At 45.8% G+C, this 17,065-nt stretch overlaps 1 protein-coding gene and 1 long non-coding RNA gene across 2 annotated transcripts; one reads left to right on the top strand and one right to left on the bottom strand.

The window, feature by feature from the left end:
• Positions 1–3,285: 3,285 nt before the first annotated feature.
• On the top strand, positions 3,286–5,844 carry LOC135389257 (membrane metallo-endopeptidase-like 1). The gene has a single exon (XM_064619322.1). The coding sequence runs from the start codon at positions 3,286–3,288 to the stop codon at positions 5,842–5,844; it is 2,559 nt and encodes an 852-aa protein (XP_064475392.1).
• A 6,703-nt stretch (positions 5,845–12,547) lies between these two features.
• Positions 12,548–16,823, bottom strand: LOC135390150 (uncharacterized). Its single transcript, XR_010421733.1, has 9 exons — positions 16,481–16,823; positions 13,574–13,606; positions 13,495–13,518; positions 13,361–13,387; positions 13,271–13,303; positions 13,192–13,215; positions 12,899–13,084; positions 12,823–12,840; positions 12,548–12,766 (listed from the first exon to the last, which is right to left on the bottom strand). It is a non-coding gene; the product is annotated as an uncharacterized LOC135390150 (long non-coding RNA).
• Positions 16,824–17,065: the final 242 nt, after the last annotated feature.

The following is a 17,065-nucleotide window of genomic DNA, read 5'->3' as shown; positions in this document are numbered from 1 at the left end:
GTAGGGTACATGGGTAGAGGAGTTGCACAAACCGAGCGATTTTGAGTTCTTTGTTTTTCATACCGGCAAAGCAGGAATGGCAAGGATAATGGAGCTGCAGAAGTCGTTGTTGTTGTTGTTGCTTCTCGAGCGGGATGGCGCTTATCCGCAAGGGAGGTTGGCCAGGACTAATCAGGTGCAGTCAACAGGATGGCAAAACCGAGTTAGAACCGGTTAGAGCTGGAGGTCAATGAGATGAAACTATGGAGAATAGCGCGTTCCCTAACGCCGTTATGGGAGGCTCCAAGGGATAGCAGAGATGTCAGGGAGAGCGGAGCACCGACGGAGAGAAGGGGGGAACGAGAAGGCAATGACGAATGGTGGTGACGTAGGAGGGGCAATCCAGGAAGAAGTGATGGACGGTCTCGTCTTGGTCGCAGTGCGCGGGCACGCAGGTGACGAGCCGAGGCCAGCACGGTGAAGATAGAAGTTTAATGGGAGGGAGAGGCACCGAGCGCGCGTTACAGAAGTTTCGGCCTCACGACAGCCACAATGCTCAGGTTTTCAACGGAATGAGACGTGCTCATAGCCAGGACGTGGAGGGCGACGTCGCGCGAGAGAAAGGAAAGTCTGTAGCGCGCCCGGACGATGTCAGCAATTGGAGGAAGGACATCCAGGATTGGTCCAGAGAGTGCCATATTATCCACGGTGTCAGCGGCTTCGTTGAGGCTAATATAATCTCACATCGAACAGTCCGGCACACTTGATGTCTCTAATGAACGAAAAAAAAAAAAAATGTTGAAGCCATCGGTGAGTTTGGAGAAATAAACGCTTTCCGAATTCTCTGTGCTGCGCGCTTCAGAAACTAGGAGAGGAGGAAAAAACTGCCTCTCAGAAGACGATGTCGTCGCGCGCAGGTTTCAGCGTTCCCTACAAGGCTATTTCTTGTCGCAACAAAATCAGACAGCCGGCGGTGAACTCGCTCCACAGTCTTGCAGAGGACAGACGTTAGCGCGACCGCCCGAATATTGTCAATGGCAAGGCCCATGACAAGGCCCAAGGATCCATGACGAACTCAGAGAGATGTTGACAATGTCAAGCAAGACGTGGGGGTGAGCAGATCACAGAAATTTCATCATTCGAGCAGATACGCCATCCGTGCCGGGAGCAGATAAAGGGAGCCCACGGATAATGCAGTCCAATTCGTCCTATGCGACTGCTACGAATCCAGGATATGGCTATTCGGAGAAAGAGGAGGTGGAGGTTGGGGAACAGTGAACGGATGCGCGCGTTCACCTGCACAATGATACGCGAAGTGTGAACAACCCTAGGGGCAATGAAGGTTAACAGGCCGCCACCTCTACTGCACGCCTGTCCAACTGAAATGAGTGAAACCCAGGGACGGAAAAGGTAAGATAAGGAGCAAGCCACGTTTCTTGTAACAGTATCACATCGGGGGAGACTAAAGAGTGGCTAAGTCAGGCAAAGCGAAAAAACAACAACAACAGAGTAACAGTTCCACTGAAGTACGCGGACGTTGCTCATCCCCGAGGATAGACTGAGCAACCGCAGACGCCTTTAGTCTTGCCGCCGTTCTTGCTGTCATTTTTACTGCCGTTCTTATTGTCGTTATTGTTGCTGCAGTTCTTATTGCTGTTCCTGATGCGCTTGCAAACGGAGGCAGAGCACCGAGGTGGTGAAGGAGAGGCACCGCGCTTTGAGGTAGAGGGAACGTTATCATCATCCATCATGGAGACCGCACAATCAGGCAGAGAGAGCGGAGGAATGATGGTGACGGGGTGAGGGGTAACGGGTGCAGGTGGCGGTGGATGAACCACGGGCTCCGCAGTGGGAGAGGAGGGAACCTTAAGAGAGTCAGACATCGCAGCCTCTGACAGAGTAGGGAACAGAGACGTGACCAGAGCAATCAAGGGACTGATCTCGTCCCTCAGTTTGGACACAGCTGCCTCGACGGCGCTGGTGATCAGCTTCTCGAGGTTGCCATCAACAGGTGTCTGAGTCTTTCGTGCAACGCTGGACCCACGTCCTTTCAAGACAGCAGCAGCATCATACCGCGGGCAGTGACGCGTGTCCATGATTTCCAGAAGGGAAGTCTCCTGGACTCGGTTACTGCAAGTCTCACAGTCAGCAAGGTGAGCTTCACAACAAAGGCAGCATTTCAGCGGCGGCCTATCAGGGCAGGAGGATTCATCATGTTGGTCACCACAGCGTCGGCAGCGTAAATTGGACCTGCAGCTCTTGGTACTGTGACCGAAGCGAAAGCAGCGTTTGCATTGAAGAGGCTTGCGTGTGAAGGGGTCAACACGAAAGGTGAGCGGTCAGGACTTGATCTCAGATGGGCAGCAGTGACCGGGAAACGTCACAATGACCGTTTCAGTGGGGATCCGTCTCTCGTTTTCCATGCGACTTCAGCGGAAGGCTTCAAGCTCCCCGATGGAATCGAAGCGATCAAGGAGCTCGCACGCGTGAAGGGAAACATCAACGCCTCTCACAACGCCCTTCGTGCAGGCGAGATGGTGTGGAACGAAGGTTTGCATGGGGATGCCACCAAAACAGAACGTCGACAGCAAAACGTGGACAACGTCCAGGTTCCGGGACCTACACACGATACCGTCCTTCCCGTATTGCCGGACCTCTGTGATGTCCCGGAAGTTAGGGGTGACAGATTCAAGGTTGCGAATTAACGCCTTGGGATTCTTGGAGCCAATACATGAACCGTTTTGTTGACCTAAGGACCACGGGAATGCTAGCTAGCCAGTTCGCAAAAAAATGGTCAAGTGGAAATGAAAGAATGTCAACAGAGGCCGACCAGTAGCGATCAGGGTCGCCTATGGGAGGAGGCTCCTCCTTGCTGTGAACTGGTCAATCTCCCTCACCTCAAGTTCAATCAACCAAGCCGCAGAGCAGGGTAACAGGGATACTTCCGAGATCGCCGAACCAGAGCAGAGCTAAAAGATCTACGATTGACTCCTTTGCAGCAGCAAGGAGACACTAGCCCGAAGGTCTTCGAAGTCGTTCTCGGAGTGGAAGAGAAAGAAAACAATCCCGTGAAAATTCGATACGGTACTCTTTCTTAAGAAAATGAAAGCAACGTGTACACCGAATTTTGAAGGGAAGACAAGTGGACAACATACGGCCACGTTCGACGTCGACGCCGACCACGGTACGTACGACAAAAGCGCGAAAAGGTCTAGTTACCCGATTACTTTGAAAGAAGACGAACAAGTTAGAAAACAGCACGAGAAAGAAGAAATCGCAAATCTGGAATTCGCATAAGAAACGAAGATGGAAGTCGAAACCGGATTTGTCGTCGGCGGGGACCTCGCAAGAAGGGATAGCGTCAGCAGCGACCGGACGTTGCCCGCTGCGGAGGGCAACGACGAGGTTCCCGCCGTCGCCGCAACTGTCCCACGACAGAAAGTCGCCGCTCGCACAAAGCGGCTTGAACGTTACACGGAGTGGGACCCCTTCGACGTTCCACCTCCCAAGAAACCAGTCAGAGAAATACGCCACTTTCAACAGGTTGCACGTGACATCATGTTTATCCCATGTCTCTTGTTACTGGGGAATATATGTACCTTTGTACTTCTCATTGTCACGTCCCACCTCGCAAAGCACTGGCTCGCGCCCGTGGCGTCGGTCACACACCGTGGCCCAGGAGATACAACACCCGAGATCATAGAAGGCATCCGGGAACACAGAACGTGTAATCACTCGCGATGTGGAGCTATGGGCCACGCGCTCATGTACAGTCTCAATGACGCCATATCGCCTTGCACCAGCGTCTGGGATCATGCTTGCACTGGATGGATCAAAACGCCTGGACCGGTGTACCGTAAGGTGATTCTAGGTGCCGCAAATTTCTACGTCGAGGATATGTACAAGGACATGAAGAAAACCCTCTTGACCATGAATGTGTCAACACGTACGCCCAACGCAATGCAGAAGGCATCTATTTTCTACAGGAGGTGTGTTGGAGACAAGATGACAAATAATGACAACATGGGTGAACTGAGAACCGTGTTCGACGGATATTCTATGAGAAATTGGCCTCACATAACATTTGCTGAGGATGTCATCGACACTGTCCTAACCAGGCACCTACGTGATACTCAAGATAGTGCAATTTTGACGATAAGAACCGCGAACTATGTTCCTCTAGAACCGATTATAGAAGCACCTTATCCTGTCAGCAGGAGAGTCTTCCTTGCCTTGGATTGCCCTTCGTTTCCCGTGCCTCATTATGTCTACACGCAGGCTAAAATGCGCAATATGCGGGATCGCTACTACACTTACATGAGGGAAGCAATCACCAGATACTCTCCGAATGTTACCAATGCTACGCTACACAACATAATGGCATTTGAGATGAACCAGGCGTACGTGGTTCGCAAGCGCTGCTATAGACGGCGCTTCAGGCGTCTATCCGTCGGAACTTTGACTAGAGAAGTACCAGGGGTCGACTGGACGACGTTTCTCAATGAGATTATTGGATCTAGATCATCGTTCAAGGTCAATAAGGGGACAGTGATATTAGTACGGTCGGTGAACTACCTTCGCTACGTGGCTAGTTTGAGGCAAGGACCCAAAAACGTGCGGGCTGTTAACTACATCGGTTGGCGTTTGCTTCACCTTTTTGGGCGACACGCGTCCAGAGAGCTTCGTCAATACGAAGACACTTTCAAAGAAGTCATCCACACGCAGCAAGGGCATGGACAGGAATGTCTCATGGTGGCCAACGACGTTATGCCCATTGCCGTCGGCAGAGTGTACGTGGAAATGCACACTCGAATCAAGACATTCATTAAGGTCAACACAATGGTACGAAGTATACTCTTCAGCTTCAAGCATATGCTCTCTGAAGCATCTTGGATTGTTAGTGGACAGCTCCACACTGTCTTTGCCCACATTGACAGAATCCGAACGATGGTCAGCATTCCACCTTGGATTGCAAACGACACGCTCCTCGGAGAGTACTACAGTGATCTGGTCCTCGATCCTTACAAGAATTCCTTCTTTGGGCTGCTGGTGAACAGCACTGCGCACATCGCGCGGAAACGCTTTATGGCCCTCGACATCCAAGAAAGCATTCTATCTGGTACAGACGACGAGAGAAAGAAAGCTGGAGGAACGAGTGCCATCAGCATCACGCACCTGCACTCTTTCATCTTTCCAGCCAAGATAGTAGACCTGAATCTGCACAGGTACAACCCGCGCCAATCTCTCCTGTACGATGTTGTGAACAACGTTATTCTCCTACCGGCTGGCATTCTGCAACCACCATACTTCGATCCGAACGTGCCACACGCTCTAAACTACGGCGGACTCGGTGTGCTTCTACTGCACGACATTATCACCGAATTCTTCCGTTTCTACTTCGACATTTTTAACAATAAGTGGAGGTCAAAAGTGAAATGCATCAACGATGTAGTATACGGCGATAGGGAAGACGCAAGCGGCGGTGTCGAAGGAGAACAGGACACGTTCACCGCTGCCTTCACTATGATGATGGTGCGCCTTGCATACAACGCATACCACGACTACATGGATGTCGACGACGACGATGTCCTCTCCAGCGTCTGGCCAGGGGTCAATCCTGACCAAATTTTCTTCCTCTCGGCAGTGAGGACTACGTGTTCCCTAACGCGCGACAAACACTGGGCGAAGCTCATGAAGGGAGGTACGGTCGCGGCGAATCGGTTACCGCTTCTAGAGAAGATCAAGCTTGCACTTCAGGGCTTAGCAGAACTCCACGACGCGTTCCACTGTAGCAGGGATAAAAAAGGCGAGTTCTACATGTGCTTTGAAGATGATCCCGTAGTCGGCGAACTGAAACCCATTTGATGGCAACCAATGTTCGTCCCTAGGAGGAAAGGTTGAATAAATGTCCACTCGAAAAATAACTCTGGTGTGTGTCTTATTAGCAGACCGCGGTATTGTATGCACTAAAAACCCACTAAATATGCATGCAATCATGCAGCAAAAAATGGGATAACATGCGACTAAACATGCAGCAAAAAACGACGAAACATGCGTAAAACATCCAGATAAACTGGCAAAGCAATAATTTAACATGCAGCAAATGCGGCAAAAAGTGCAGAAATATGCAATATGCACATGGTTTATTTTCATGAGTGTTATACAGAACTTCAGGGTACACTCTACATTTACAACATCAACAATGACTAGAAGAACGAATGTTACATCACCGTCAACCACGATGTACTGCTCCACATACCGTCGCATCAGTGCGACCTACGTTTCCATTTTTTTTTCTAATTCTATTCTGTTCCATTCTATACTGCTTCAAGTTTTCGGGGCTGGAACTTTGACACCTCTCTGTAAGCATAAGCTTGTATGCTGAAAAGCTCCTCTCAACAACATTGCTTTGGTGACCAAGGAGATAAAATGCTGGAATCTCTTGTACCTAATCCCCTGGGGATTCATCTGGCAATATGAATAGGAATCGTTTTCTGACGAAGGGGTCGGGCTATTGACAAGCAATGACAAGCGTAGGACCAGCCTGTTGTACCAGACGACCAGATGCGCGAATTCACCAAAGTAAAGAAGAAAGGGGGGTTAAGTTCCACTGACCTGAAAATCTGGACACGACGGGGAAGTGTGCTGGATACGGCTTGACGAGGAAGAAAAGTATTTTGAGTACTGAGTAGCAAATACTGGAAAAAGTATTTTAAATACATTAAAAGTACATGTCGCAAAAAGTATTGAGTCGAATAGCAAAATACCGGAAAAAGTATTTAAAATACTGTATTTTGAGCACGTACTCAAGATCAGAGTTCGTTACTCGTTACTGTAACTAAGTTCCTTCTTTTGGTAACTTGTAACTTAACTCGGTACTTTTGCGCCGTGGTAACTCTCAGAGGAACTCGTTTCTCGTTGAGTATTGTTTGCACCGATAATATTTTCTCGTTTGCTTAGAAAGTCTATTGTTAGATTTTTTGCGTTCTATTGTTTTTTGATAGAATTCTTATTGTGTTCTTGAGAGTCGAATAATTCCAATGTCTATTTGCAATCAATAAAAAAAATTCGTCTCTGTACACCGAACCTAAGAATATTTCCTTTTGGAGAAAAGAATGTGAAAAAGAGAGAGGATTTCCCCACCCCCACAGATTGACAACAGGTTCCATGCTTTGGGCTGTATAGATGGAGAGAGTGACCCCACCGGGCTGCATAGAGGGAGAGAGTGACCCCACCGGGTCTCGAGTCTTGTTGTACTGTGTAAAGCATAGCTGTGGTGCGTGTTTTGGATAGCTCTGTCAAGGTAATGTTTATAGTGCCTGAGTAGGATGAAAATCCTATATTGTTAGCTCGCAAGGTTGATTTTATGATAGTTCAAAAGATATATTATTTCAAATTGTAATGTTTGATAGTTTGTTTCGCTATTATTTTCCGGTGGGTTGCTTACATGTTGGCAGATGCATCGTTCAAAGCGTTTCTCTGCTATTCATCCGTGCATGTTTATCGTTTTGATTGATTGATTCTTTTTCAATTATTTTCCTACATGTGTCTGTTGTTTACCGTTGGTAGATGCACCGTTTAGAGTGTTTCTCTGCTATTCATTCGTGCATGTTTCTTGTTTTGTTAGATTGTTCTTCAACTATTTATCCTTTGTGTACCTCTTGTTTACGTGTTGGATTTTGGCTCTCTATTAGCTGTTGATCTTGTTTCAGTAATATTTTCCTGTCTGTTGTTTACATGTTGGCAGATGCACCGTTTAGATTGTTTCTCTGCTATTCAGCGTTAGCTCTGTGCTGTATTAAATTATTCATCATGTGCTGTTCAAAGTGTTTCTCTGCCATTCATCCGTGCATGTTGATCGTTTTGATAGATTATTTTTCATTTATTTTCCTGCATGTGTCTGTTGTTTATGTGATGTGTTTTGGTTCTCTATTAGCTGATGATCGTTTTTTCTCATTACTTCCGTATGTCTATGCTGTTTACTTAATAAGAAATTGATTAATTGTGTAATGTTGGAATAATCTTCCCTATTGCGCTCGAAAATGTTCATAACTGTCCGGTGTACGCCTCCCGTCTTCAACAAATCAGGGCAGATATTATTAGAGCAGATTGTTGGCTAGGAGCGTGCTATGTGTTGAAGTTCATTTTTTAATATATTTTCTGTGTTGAATTGATAAAACAAAGTAAGGTTTGTAGTGTCTCTTAGAATGAAAATTGTATGGGGAAGTCACGAGGATGATTTTATGATCGTTAAAATGATAGATTATTCTCCTCCTCTGTTGTTTTGATTAACCAATGTAGTGTTATAAATTTTATTTCCTCTTGTGTTCGTGTCCCATGGTCTTCCAGGTTCTCTGCTGTCCACATACATCTATCGGCACTTGTAATTAAAGCTCCACTATGGTGGTCATATTAGACTTTTTATAATAAAATTTTTAATTTTGATTGTAATTATATTGATTAAAAATATATTCTTTGATTAAATGTATCATAATGGAATATTACCTGTTGCGCATGAAGTTACATATTAGAACTATATAATTAAAACTCCGCTATGGTGGTCATGTTAGACTTTTTATAATAAAACTTTTAATTTGATAGTAATCGTATTGATTCAAAATATCTTCTTTTATTAAAAATGTGCTACTCCTTCTGCTTAATTGAAAACTTGCGTGATTATCACTAATAAAATACCCCTTCAATGCTATTGCATCAGATTTTTTTGGCTGAGTTTTTCTCCTTCACACGGAGTCATAACATAGTTCCTGACATTAATGACTTTAATAAATATATTTTCACTTGTACTTTTGTGTAGGGCTATCCTTTGCATGTAAATCGCCTACTGCACACCTGCTGTAGCGGGAAAAAAATTGCGATTGAAGTCGACACAGATTGAAAAAATGATGAAAGAAGTCGGCCCAGGCTGAAAAATGTGAGCAAGTAAGCGCGCACGCAACCCTCCGGCCACGCTCCACCCACCGCAGCAGCCCTCCACCCGAGCGCCGCCTGTCGCACACGGGAAAAAGTCGCGAAAAAATTCGGGGCAGATTGAAAAATGGCGAAAGAAGTTGACCCAGGCTGAAAAATGTGAGCTAGTAAGCGCGCATGCAGCCCTCCCCCCGCCGATAAGCGCGCGGACAACCCTCCGCACGCGCACCGCGCGGGGGAAAAATACGCGAACGACGGTGTCGCTGCTCTGGTGGCAATGTTTGAGTTTCGCCACCCCGAAGACCCGGCATGACTGAATACTACTCACGAGGAATGTTACTTTGATATAAGCTTTTTTTTTTTTACGGCTGTCTCAGTCTTGAACATTCACACCGCACACCTGGGTACATGATGCGACACACTGAACGACCAGCGGCATGACCGAATGGGTGAAGGCTTCCGCTCGTTGGTGATAGCTAAGGTCGTGCGCAAGATTAGGATATGATGTATTCGAATCTGAACAGACCTGTACAAAACACTGCGCAGAAATAATTAAAATAAGATACTAAATACTCTACGTAAAAAGTATTTAAAATAAAGTACAAAATACTCAAAACCGAAAGTAATTTGAGTAGAGAACCAAATACTCTAAGAAGTATTTATGATACTCTTTAAAGTACTATTTAAAGTACAGTAAGTGAAACGCGTACTCTGAACGTGGCAGTACAAATGAAAGGAACGAACTTCATCTTCAAGCTCTTGGAGTCAGGTAATGCTTGGTGAATTTTGGTGAACCCAAGTGAACTCTGTTGATATTTTCTGACCCAAAACTTCGTAATCCCGCGAGTATGTCAGCACGGGTTCCTCTGAGGCATGTTTATGGCTTTGGCGACCAAGCAAATAAATGCCGGGATTCCCTTGTACCTAATCCATTGGGGGTTGTTAGTCACCCCCTTTGTTTCCTTTTTGCCATATTTGTCCTTAATCTGTCGCTCATCATTCTTTCACCGTTTGTTAGTTTATCATTTATTTCATACTTCTTCTATTTTCTTGTTTATTTATTTTATTCTTCTTTTATTTATAATTCAGTTTTTTTGTCTCTGTGGAATAGCAAGCCTGCGTCCCATTTGGCTGACCTTTCCCTTTTTTTCTTTGTCCTAATAGATATCCCCCCCTTCCAATGGGGATTCACCTGGCAATATTGCCACGTATCATCTTTGTAGCGGTCAAACGGAACAGCAACAACGGGTAACAAGGCGTCGAACGACGGGCCACGGGCTGAAATCCACGACACGCCGCGCTGAATAGCGAGCGATCCTTCCAGAAGCACCTGTTCCTTCGCTGGCATCAATCTCAAGGACGGATCGACGACCTTGGAGAAGTTTCTCTATTTCCTGTTCTTCACCGACGCGCGTTTTCTACAACGTTCGCCGCTGTGTATAAAAGCTTGTGAGCTCCCAGCAGGATCATTCATTACCTTAGTTCTGTTTAAGAGCTATCGCCTCTGTGTTACCCAGCTTAGCAGCTGAATAAAGCGTTCGCCGATTATTCGCCGTCTCGCTCGTCTGTTGTTTTAGAGTCACTAAATAGGGGTACAGAGTAACGCATTCCTTTTCCGCGCGGAAGCCGCTGTTCGGTGTCCGCGATTGGGCCGATCGTGTCACGTGGTTTCTCCTTCCAAGAACGCGTCGTCATGTTGAGTACCCTCCATCTAAAACCGGTTTCCTCGGTTGCGAGCTGGCTCACCTGCGCTAAAGTGTACTAGAATATGGACATATACCCTTCTAGTACACTTTACCTGCGCGCTGTTCACCGGTGGTAGAAGAGGGCGGTTGCCGTCCAATTGCTAGGCGACGCAGCCGCGACGGACCCAAGATGGTCGTCTCGCTCGCCGGCGTGGCTCAGTGTCGCTACTCTGCTTCCTATTTAGTGACTCTAGTCTGTTTCCATCCGTGACATTTCTGGTGGAGGTCCGGGACAATCCCTGCTCAACGGCCTGGAAGAGCAGCAACGAATGAGTCGAAGTGAGCGTGGTCCACCTGCGGAATTCGGCCCATTGGGACCCCCAACCCGCAAGGAGATTACTGCGGACAGCACCACCCAAACGGCGCAGCTGGACACCGTGCCTGTCGCCCCTACATGATCGCCGAAAGCATTTACCGAGGAACTGTACGACGACGTTGACGACTGGCTCGACCGTCTCGAGCGGATCGCTCGATTCAACTATAGTTCAACGGGCGGAACGACGACCAGAAGCTCGTCAACGTCTACTTCTTTCTTGACGGGACGCGTCGCGGACCTGGTTCGAGAACAGGGAGACGTCTCTTACGTCTTGGAACGTAGCTAAAGACAGCCTCCACGAGGCGTTCACTGTTGAGCAACGAACGGAACTCGCCGAGCCACTACTCCAGTGTCGAGTACAGCTTCGTTGAAGATGACCTGCTGCTCTTCAAACGAGCTGACCCCAAAGCCTCCGAAGACAAGATGGTTCAGCGGCTCATGAGAGGTGTGAAAGAGGAGATTTCTCACGCCCAATCCCGTAACCCGCCCACGACGACAGAAGCTTTCCTGACCGAAGCCGTCAGGATGACACGTGGCACCGTGCGGAGCACGGTCCCCTGGTTGGGCTTGGTGGTGGGCGGCACGGCCTCTGCACTGAATCACACACACAACACATATGGCAAACAAATCCCTTAAAAACCCCCGTGATCGGCGGCTGAAGAGGCGCTGCACCGAAGATAATCCAGCAACCGAGTTTTTCTACCAGAAACAGCCAGCATGGTTCCCCAAAGTCCTAGTTATACACGCAGATGAATCGACCCAGTCACTGTCAAAGCTGTCTCCATTTGCAACTGCTAAAGTTCTGGTACAGACGATTGGCAAAAATTACACTGCTCGAAAGCTCTGCTCTGGTGACATCCAGGTGGAGGTCCAAGAAAAGGAACAGAGCGTGTCCCTCCAGTCCCTGAAGGCAATTGCCGCCATACCTGTCACAGTCACTCCGCACAAGACACTAAACATCGTAAAAGGCGTCATCTCAGAAGAAGAGCTCCTGATGTGCTCTGACTCTGAAATTGAGGAGTGCCTCAGAGAGCATGGAGTGGTCAGTGCACGGAGAATAATTATGCGTGGAGACGGCAAAGAAATACCAACAAAACATGTCGTACTATCATTCCAACTCCACACTCTTCCAACTACAATACATGCTGGCTACCTCAACTGTAATGTACGGCACTACATTCCAAACCCAAGGCGCTGTTTTAAATGCCAGCGCTTTGGGCATGGCTCACAGACATGCCGTGGACAAACGACATGTGCAGAGTGTGCAGGGAAGGACCACGAGTCGCCAACATGTAAAAACTCCGTAAAATGCATCAACTGTAGTGGTAGCCACCCAGCATACCCCAGGTCCTGCACACAGTATTAGTAATTGGGGGTATCGAGGCTTCGGGGATGTCAGTTAGAGACATGGGTGTCTGGTTCGAACCCCACAGCGTCTGGGACACCGTCGCGTGTGCGGAGGGCGCGGCGCAGTGCGGAGGGTTGTCCGCGCGCTTATAACATGCAGAGACATGCAAAGAAGTGTCATACACAAGAAGTACGAGTGAAAATATATTTATTAATGCCAATTGTAATGCAATCAAGTTGCGATATATTTATTAAAGCCAATTGTGCTGGGAATTGTGCCAATTGTGATGCCAATCAGGTGAAGGAGAAAAACCCAGCCGAAAAACCTTCACGACCTGTAACAGAAGAAACACAATACACATAATAAATAATATATACATTTATTGCTCTCTAAATATTTCATTCAATGTCTCTATTATTACATTTTTTAGAAACTCTTTTGTTTCCGCTCCTGAAAGAAAACATAAAATTAACGTCGTCACATTTGCTTACCACACGATAACTCACGTTGGACACAGCACTGACCTGAAAAAGTGGATATTGTTATTATATGAAACCACACTTATATTTCAATAATACATACAATGCTGTGGTGGCAGACCCCAGTAATCTGTAAGCGAATCTAAATTAATATCAGTTTATACATTTCATTAATACATACACTGTGGCGACGGACCCCAGTAACCTGTAAGTGAATATCATTTATTATTGTAATTATGCTATAACTTTTACTTACATTCAGGCGTTGGTCTTGGTATTGGTGTGTAAGCTGAAAAGATATTACCAATTAATAATACACACACACACACACACAACTACACAACAACATCAACTATACAACAACAACACAAACACACACAACACAATAATACATACATATCGGCGGCGGTGACTCTGGAGCTGAAACATGAAATCAAATTTAAACACCTTTTTCATATTCTTTATAATTCCTTACCGTTTTGAAAAAATGACGGACTAGAGCTAAATACTGAAAAAAGACAACGGCCATGAGAAAAAAGAACTACATTGCAAATCAAAAACTTACTGCTCTCATCTGATACTGGTGTGTAAGCTGAAAAGATATTATCAATTAATAATACACACACACACACACACAAACACACACACACACACAACTACACAACAACATCAACTGTACACAAACACAATAATACATACATATCGGCGGCGGCGACTCTGGAGCTGAAACATGAAATCAAATTTAAACACCTTTTTCATATTCTTTATAATTCCTTACCGTTTTCAAAGTATATTGGGCTCGAGCTGAGCTCTGAAAAAGACAATACACATGAGAAAAAAGAACTACATTGCGAATCAAAAACTTTCGTTGGACATTTTTTTGGAATGTGTGTCAGTCAAGTGAGGAAGAAACTTTTAAACGTGCGCATACTCATTATCATACAACCTCCTCTCCACTTTTTCCCATTTATTACCGTTCGAGCGAGCCCACCTCCTCATTTTCCCATTCGTTCCCCAGACCAGGAGCTCTCTCCCAAAATAATTATGCGGAAGCTCTTTCGTCGCTGTTTCGGAAAGAAATGTGAAGAGGAGGAAGTTGAGTCTACCGAAGACAGGAAATGGCGTCTGAAACAAGAAATTCATGAAGCAAAAGCTGAAGCTATCAGACGCGCTTTGTCTCACGAACGTCACCTCAGGATCAAACGAGAGTCTGCGAAAAGTCAATTTGATCAAATCGATGGTGGATGGTAATAAATCTAGTTATCAATACACCTTATTATCACTTTCACTTCTACCTCTGCGACACAATGTCCGACGTAAGACCGTTTTCTTTCATCCATCCTGCACGAATTATTATATGTGGACCTTCCATGTCAGGCAAAACTTACTTAGTTCGTAACATCCTTAGAAATCCATCAGTATTCAGTGTAGTCCCAGAACAAATATTTTATGTTAGTAAATATGACGCTAGCTGGCAGAATGAATTCACTAAAATTACATTTAGTAAAGAATTACCAACGACATGGGATGAGAACATACCAACACTGATTATAGTTGATGATCTCATGACTGAAAAGAATGTTATGCAAGATATTGTTCACCTCTATACAAAAGCGTCCCATCACAAGAATGCATCAATTATTTTTCTTTGCCAATACTTATTCCATAACGATGTAAACTACCGCACTCTATCACACAACAACACATATATAATATTATTCAATAATTTAAGATCTCGTACGCAACTCGAACTTCTAGGACGACAAATCTTCGGGAAATCGCGGTTGCCATACTTTCTGAATGCATTCGAACAAGCAACAGAGAAACCATTTGGTTATCTAGTGATTGACCTACACCCACTTACCCAGTCTGATAAAAGATTGCGAACAGGTATAACCAAGCTCGAGTCACAATTTGTTTTCATACCAAAATGAAAAGTCTACGTCACCATTTAACATTCCTTAAAGGGACTATGAAACGATTTTTTTTCTTCGTTTCGTTCGAAAGAAGACATTTTTCTGAGTCTAGAACCGAAATTTTACTTTCGTCGCGCGAGCGGATTTCTCGGGAGCGAATTTAAACGGAGCGGCGAAGGGAGGACAGCTAGCGCCGCGCCGTGGCGAGCTGCCGAGCGGAGACACAACGGGCAACTTGACGTGACCACGGCCGGCTCAGCAACACGTCATCGTGACGTGTTGCCGAGCCGAGGAATCCCGCCAGGAGCATGCGCCGTAGGATCCCGCGTATGCGTTCATCGGGAGTGGAAATCTCCATGACAGCAGCTTTCGCGTGATCGGCAGATTTCGGCAGTGGCGGCAGCCACAGCGCGAGCTCGCGGCATTACTTGCCATTGTGCAACACCGGTGACGTAAGGGGGAACCGAAGTGCGGTCCGTACAGTTACACCATCGGCAGGGAAATATGCGCGGGAGAGGAGGAACGCGGAAGAGACATTTCCAGCGCGCGCTCCTCGCAGAGTGGAGCGATTTCGTCCGGAAAAAATTGTTGCATATTAGTTTCTCTGCGGGAAGAACAGTTTCCATCGAAAAAAAAGTATGGGGGTTCGGGAAATTTCATAGTCCCTTTAAAGTGCTTGCAACCTGCACTCCAAAAGAACGGGAAAATATATTGAAGGAGGCTCCTCCGCACAGCATTGAAGCTCTTTCCGAAGTTTGCAAGAATATATTGAACGGTAATGTTAAACTTTCACCGAAACTATACAAAGATTTAAAGAAATATAAAGCTACAATTCGATACATCGCATATAAAACATTGCACAAATCACCGAAGAATCTACAAAAGTTTTTATATCGACAACGAGGAGGTTTGGTCCCATTACTCCCACTATTACTGACAGGCTTGACTAGCATATTAGGTGGTGTAGCAGGGCGGGCTATAGCTAAGGTAGCCGGTGTTTGAAAATGGCAACAAAAATCGAGGTATTAAATCCAGTGGACACTATTTTGGAATCTAATGAAAGCGAAGATGTAAAGGTAAAGCGCATGCTAACAGCTATGTACTACACCATAAAAAATCAATTGAAACCGACAATAGAATCAGATCCGCCAATAATAAAACCATTACAAATGGAGGAAAGTATTAGCAGAAAGTTCGATTATGACGCTCTACCAGATAACATAAATATTAAAAAAGTTAGGTGCATAGTGTCAGCGATACCGAGGAGTTTGTCATGGAATGAAAAAGGAGAAATCATTCATAACAACAAAACCATTCAGGGCTCTAGTATAATGGAATTGGTCTTGTACCTATCCGGTCATAAACGAGTGAGGCCCGCTTGGTTTCTAAAGGTGTCAAAACTTCTACCATCACACAAGATCAGACAGAAAAGAAAATCAAAGAAGAAAATATTGTGGGAGACCTACAAGTCGCCGCAAAGAACAAAGTTGATTTCATCTTCGGATGAAGAATATTTCTCAGAAGAATGAGCTACAGATCACCTGACGGCGGGCTCGGAGGGGTCAAACGAGATCAAAAGGCACGGAAAATCACAAGGAATGAAGCACTACAAGAATTACAACGCGACGATGTCTATACTCTCCACAAAGATGCAAGACGAAGATTTAAGAGAAGGAAAGTCATCTCACTTCACCTGAATGATCTACATCAAGCAGACCTCATTTCATTCATCCAATACAAGAAATACAATAAAGGATTCTCATACATACTGCTGGTGATAGACTGTTTGTCGAGGCAAGTCATGGCCACACCTCTCAAGACCAAGCGAGGTGAAGATGTGAAGAAAGGATTTATAGGGACGGTCTCGTACACCCTGGCCTATCCACAAAGCGTACCATTCGATTCCTCATATCTGAAAACGTAATACTGTGAATTCGCTCGTCCAGAATCGCCACGGTTATTAAATAAACGAATTAAGTTGATAAGAACAGCGCCAGCACATTGCGATTTCTGTTGGCAACAGCGATATCCGCTACGATGGCAGACCGCTTATTGGATGAACAAATCGTCTGCTCTCGCGCCTTCTTGCAGCGGTGAGAGCAGACGACTTCCAAAAGGTGCTCGAGGATCACGGCGACGGCAATAAACTTGCTGCATGTAGTCTGGTCAAACGAAAGACGCGTTTTGTAAAATGTGGCCGAACAACAATGTCAATACGTCTCGCATCTTCATTTCGAGCGGCAGTTTACGTGGATGACTCCACCTAATAAAGGCAGTTGACGCTTATTTACTAAGTTGTCTCGTATCGTTCGGTATTTTGAGCACTTCTAGTTCGTCTTACCTGCGAAAAGAAT

This window comes from Ornithodoros turicata, chromosome 3, assembly GCF_037126465.1.
Source record: "Ornithodoros turicata isolate Travis chromosome 3, ASM3712646v1, whole genome shotgun sequence".
NCBI lineage: Eukaryota > Metazoa > Arthropoda > Arachnida > Ixodida > Argasidae > Ornithodoros > Ornithodoros turicata.
Note: the sequence above shows the minus strand (reverse complement) of the source record. Positions and strands in the feature narration are given on the sequence as shown.

Coding starts and splice junctions, on each gene's coding strand:
- LOC135389257 (XM_064619322.1), top strand. CDS start 3,286: ATGGAAGTCGAAACCGGATTTGTCGTCGGCGGGGACCTCGCAAGAAGG.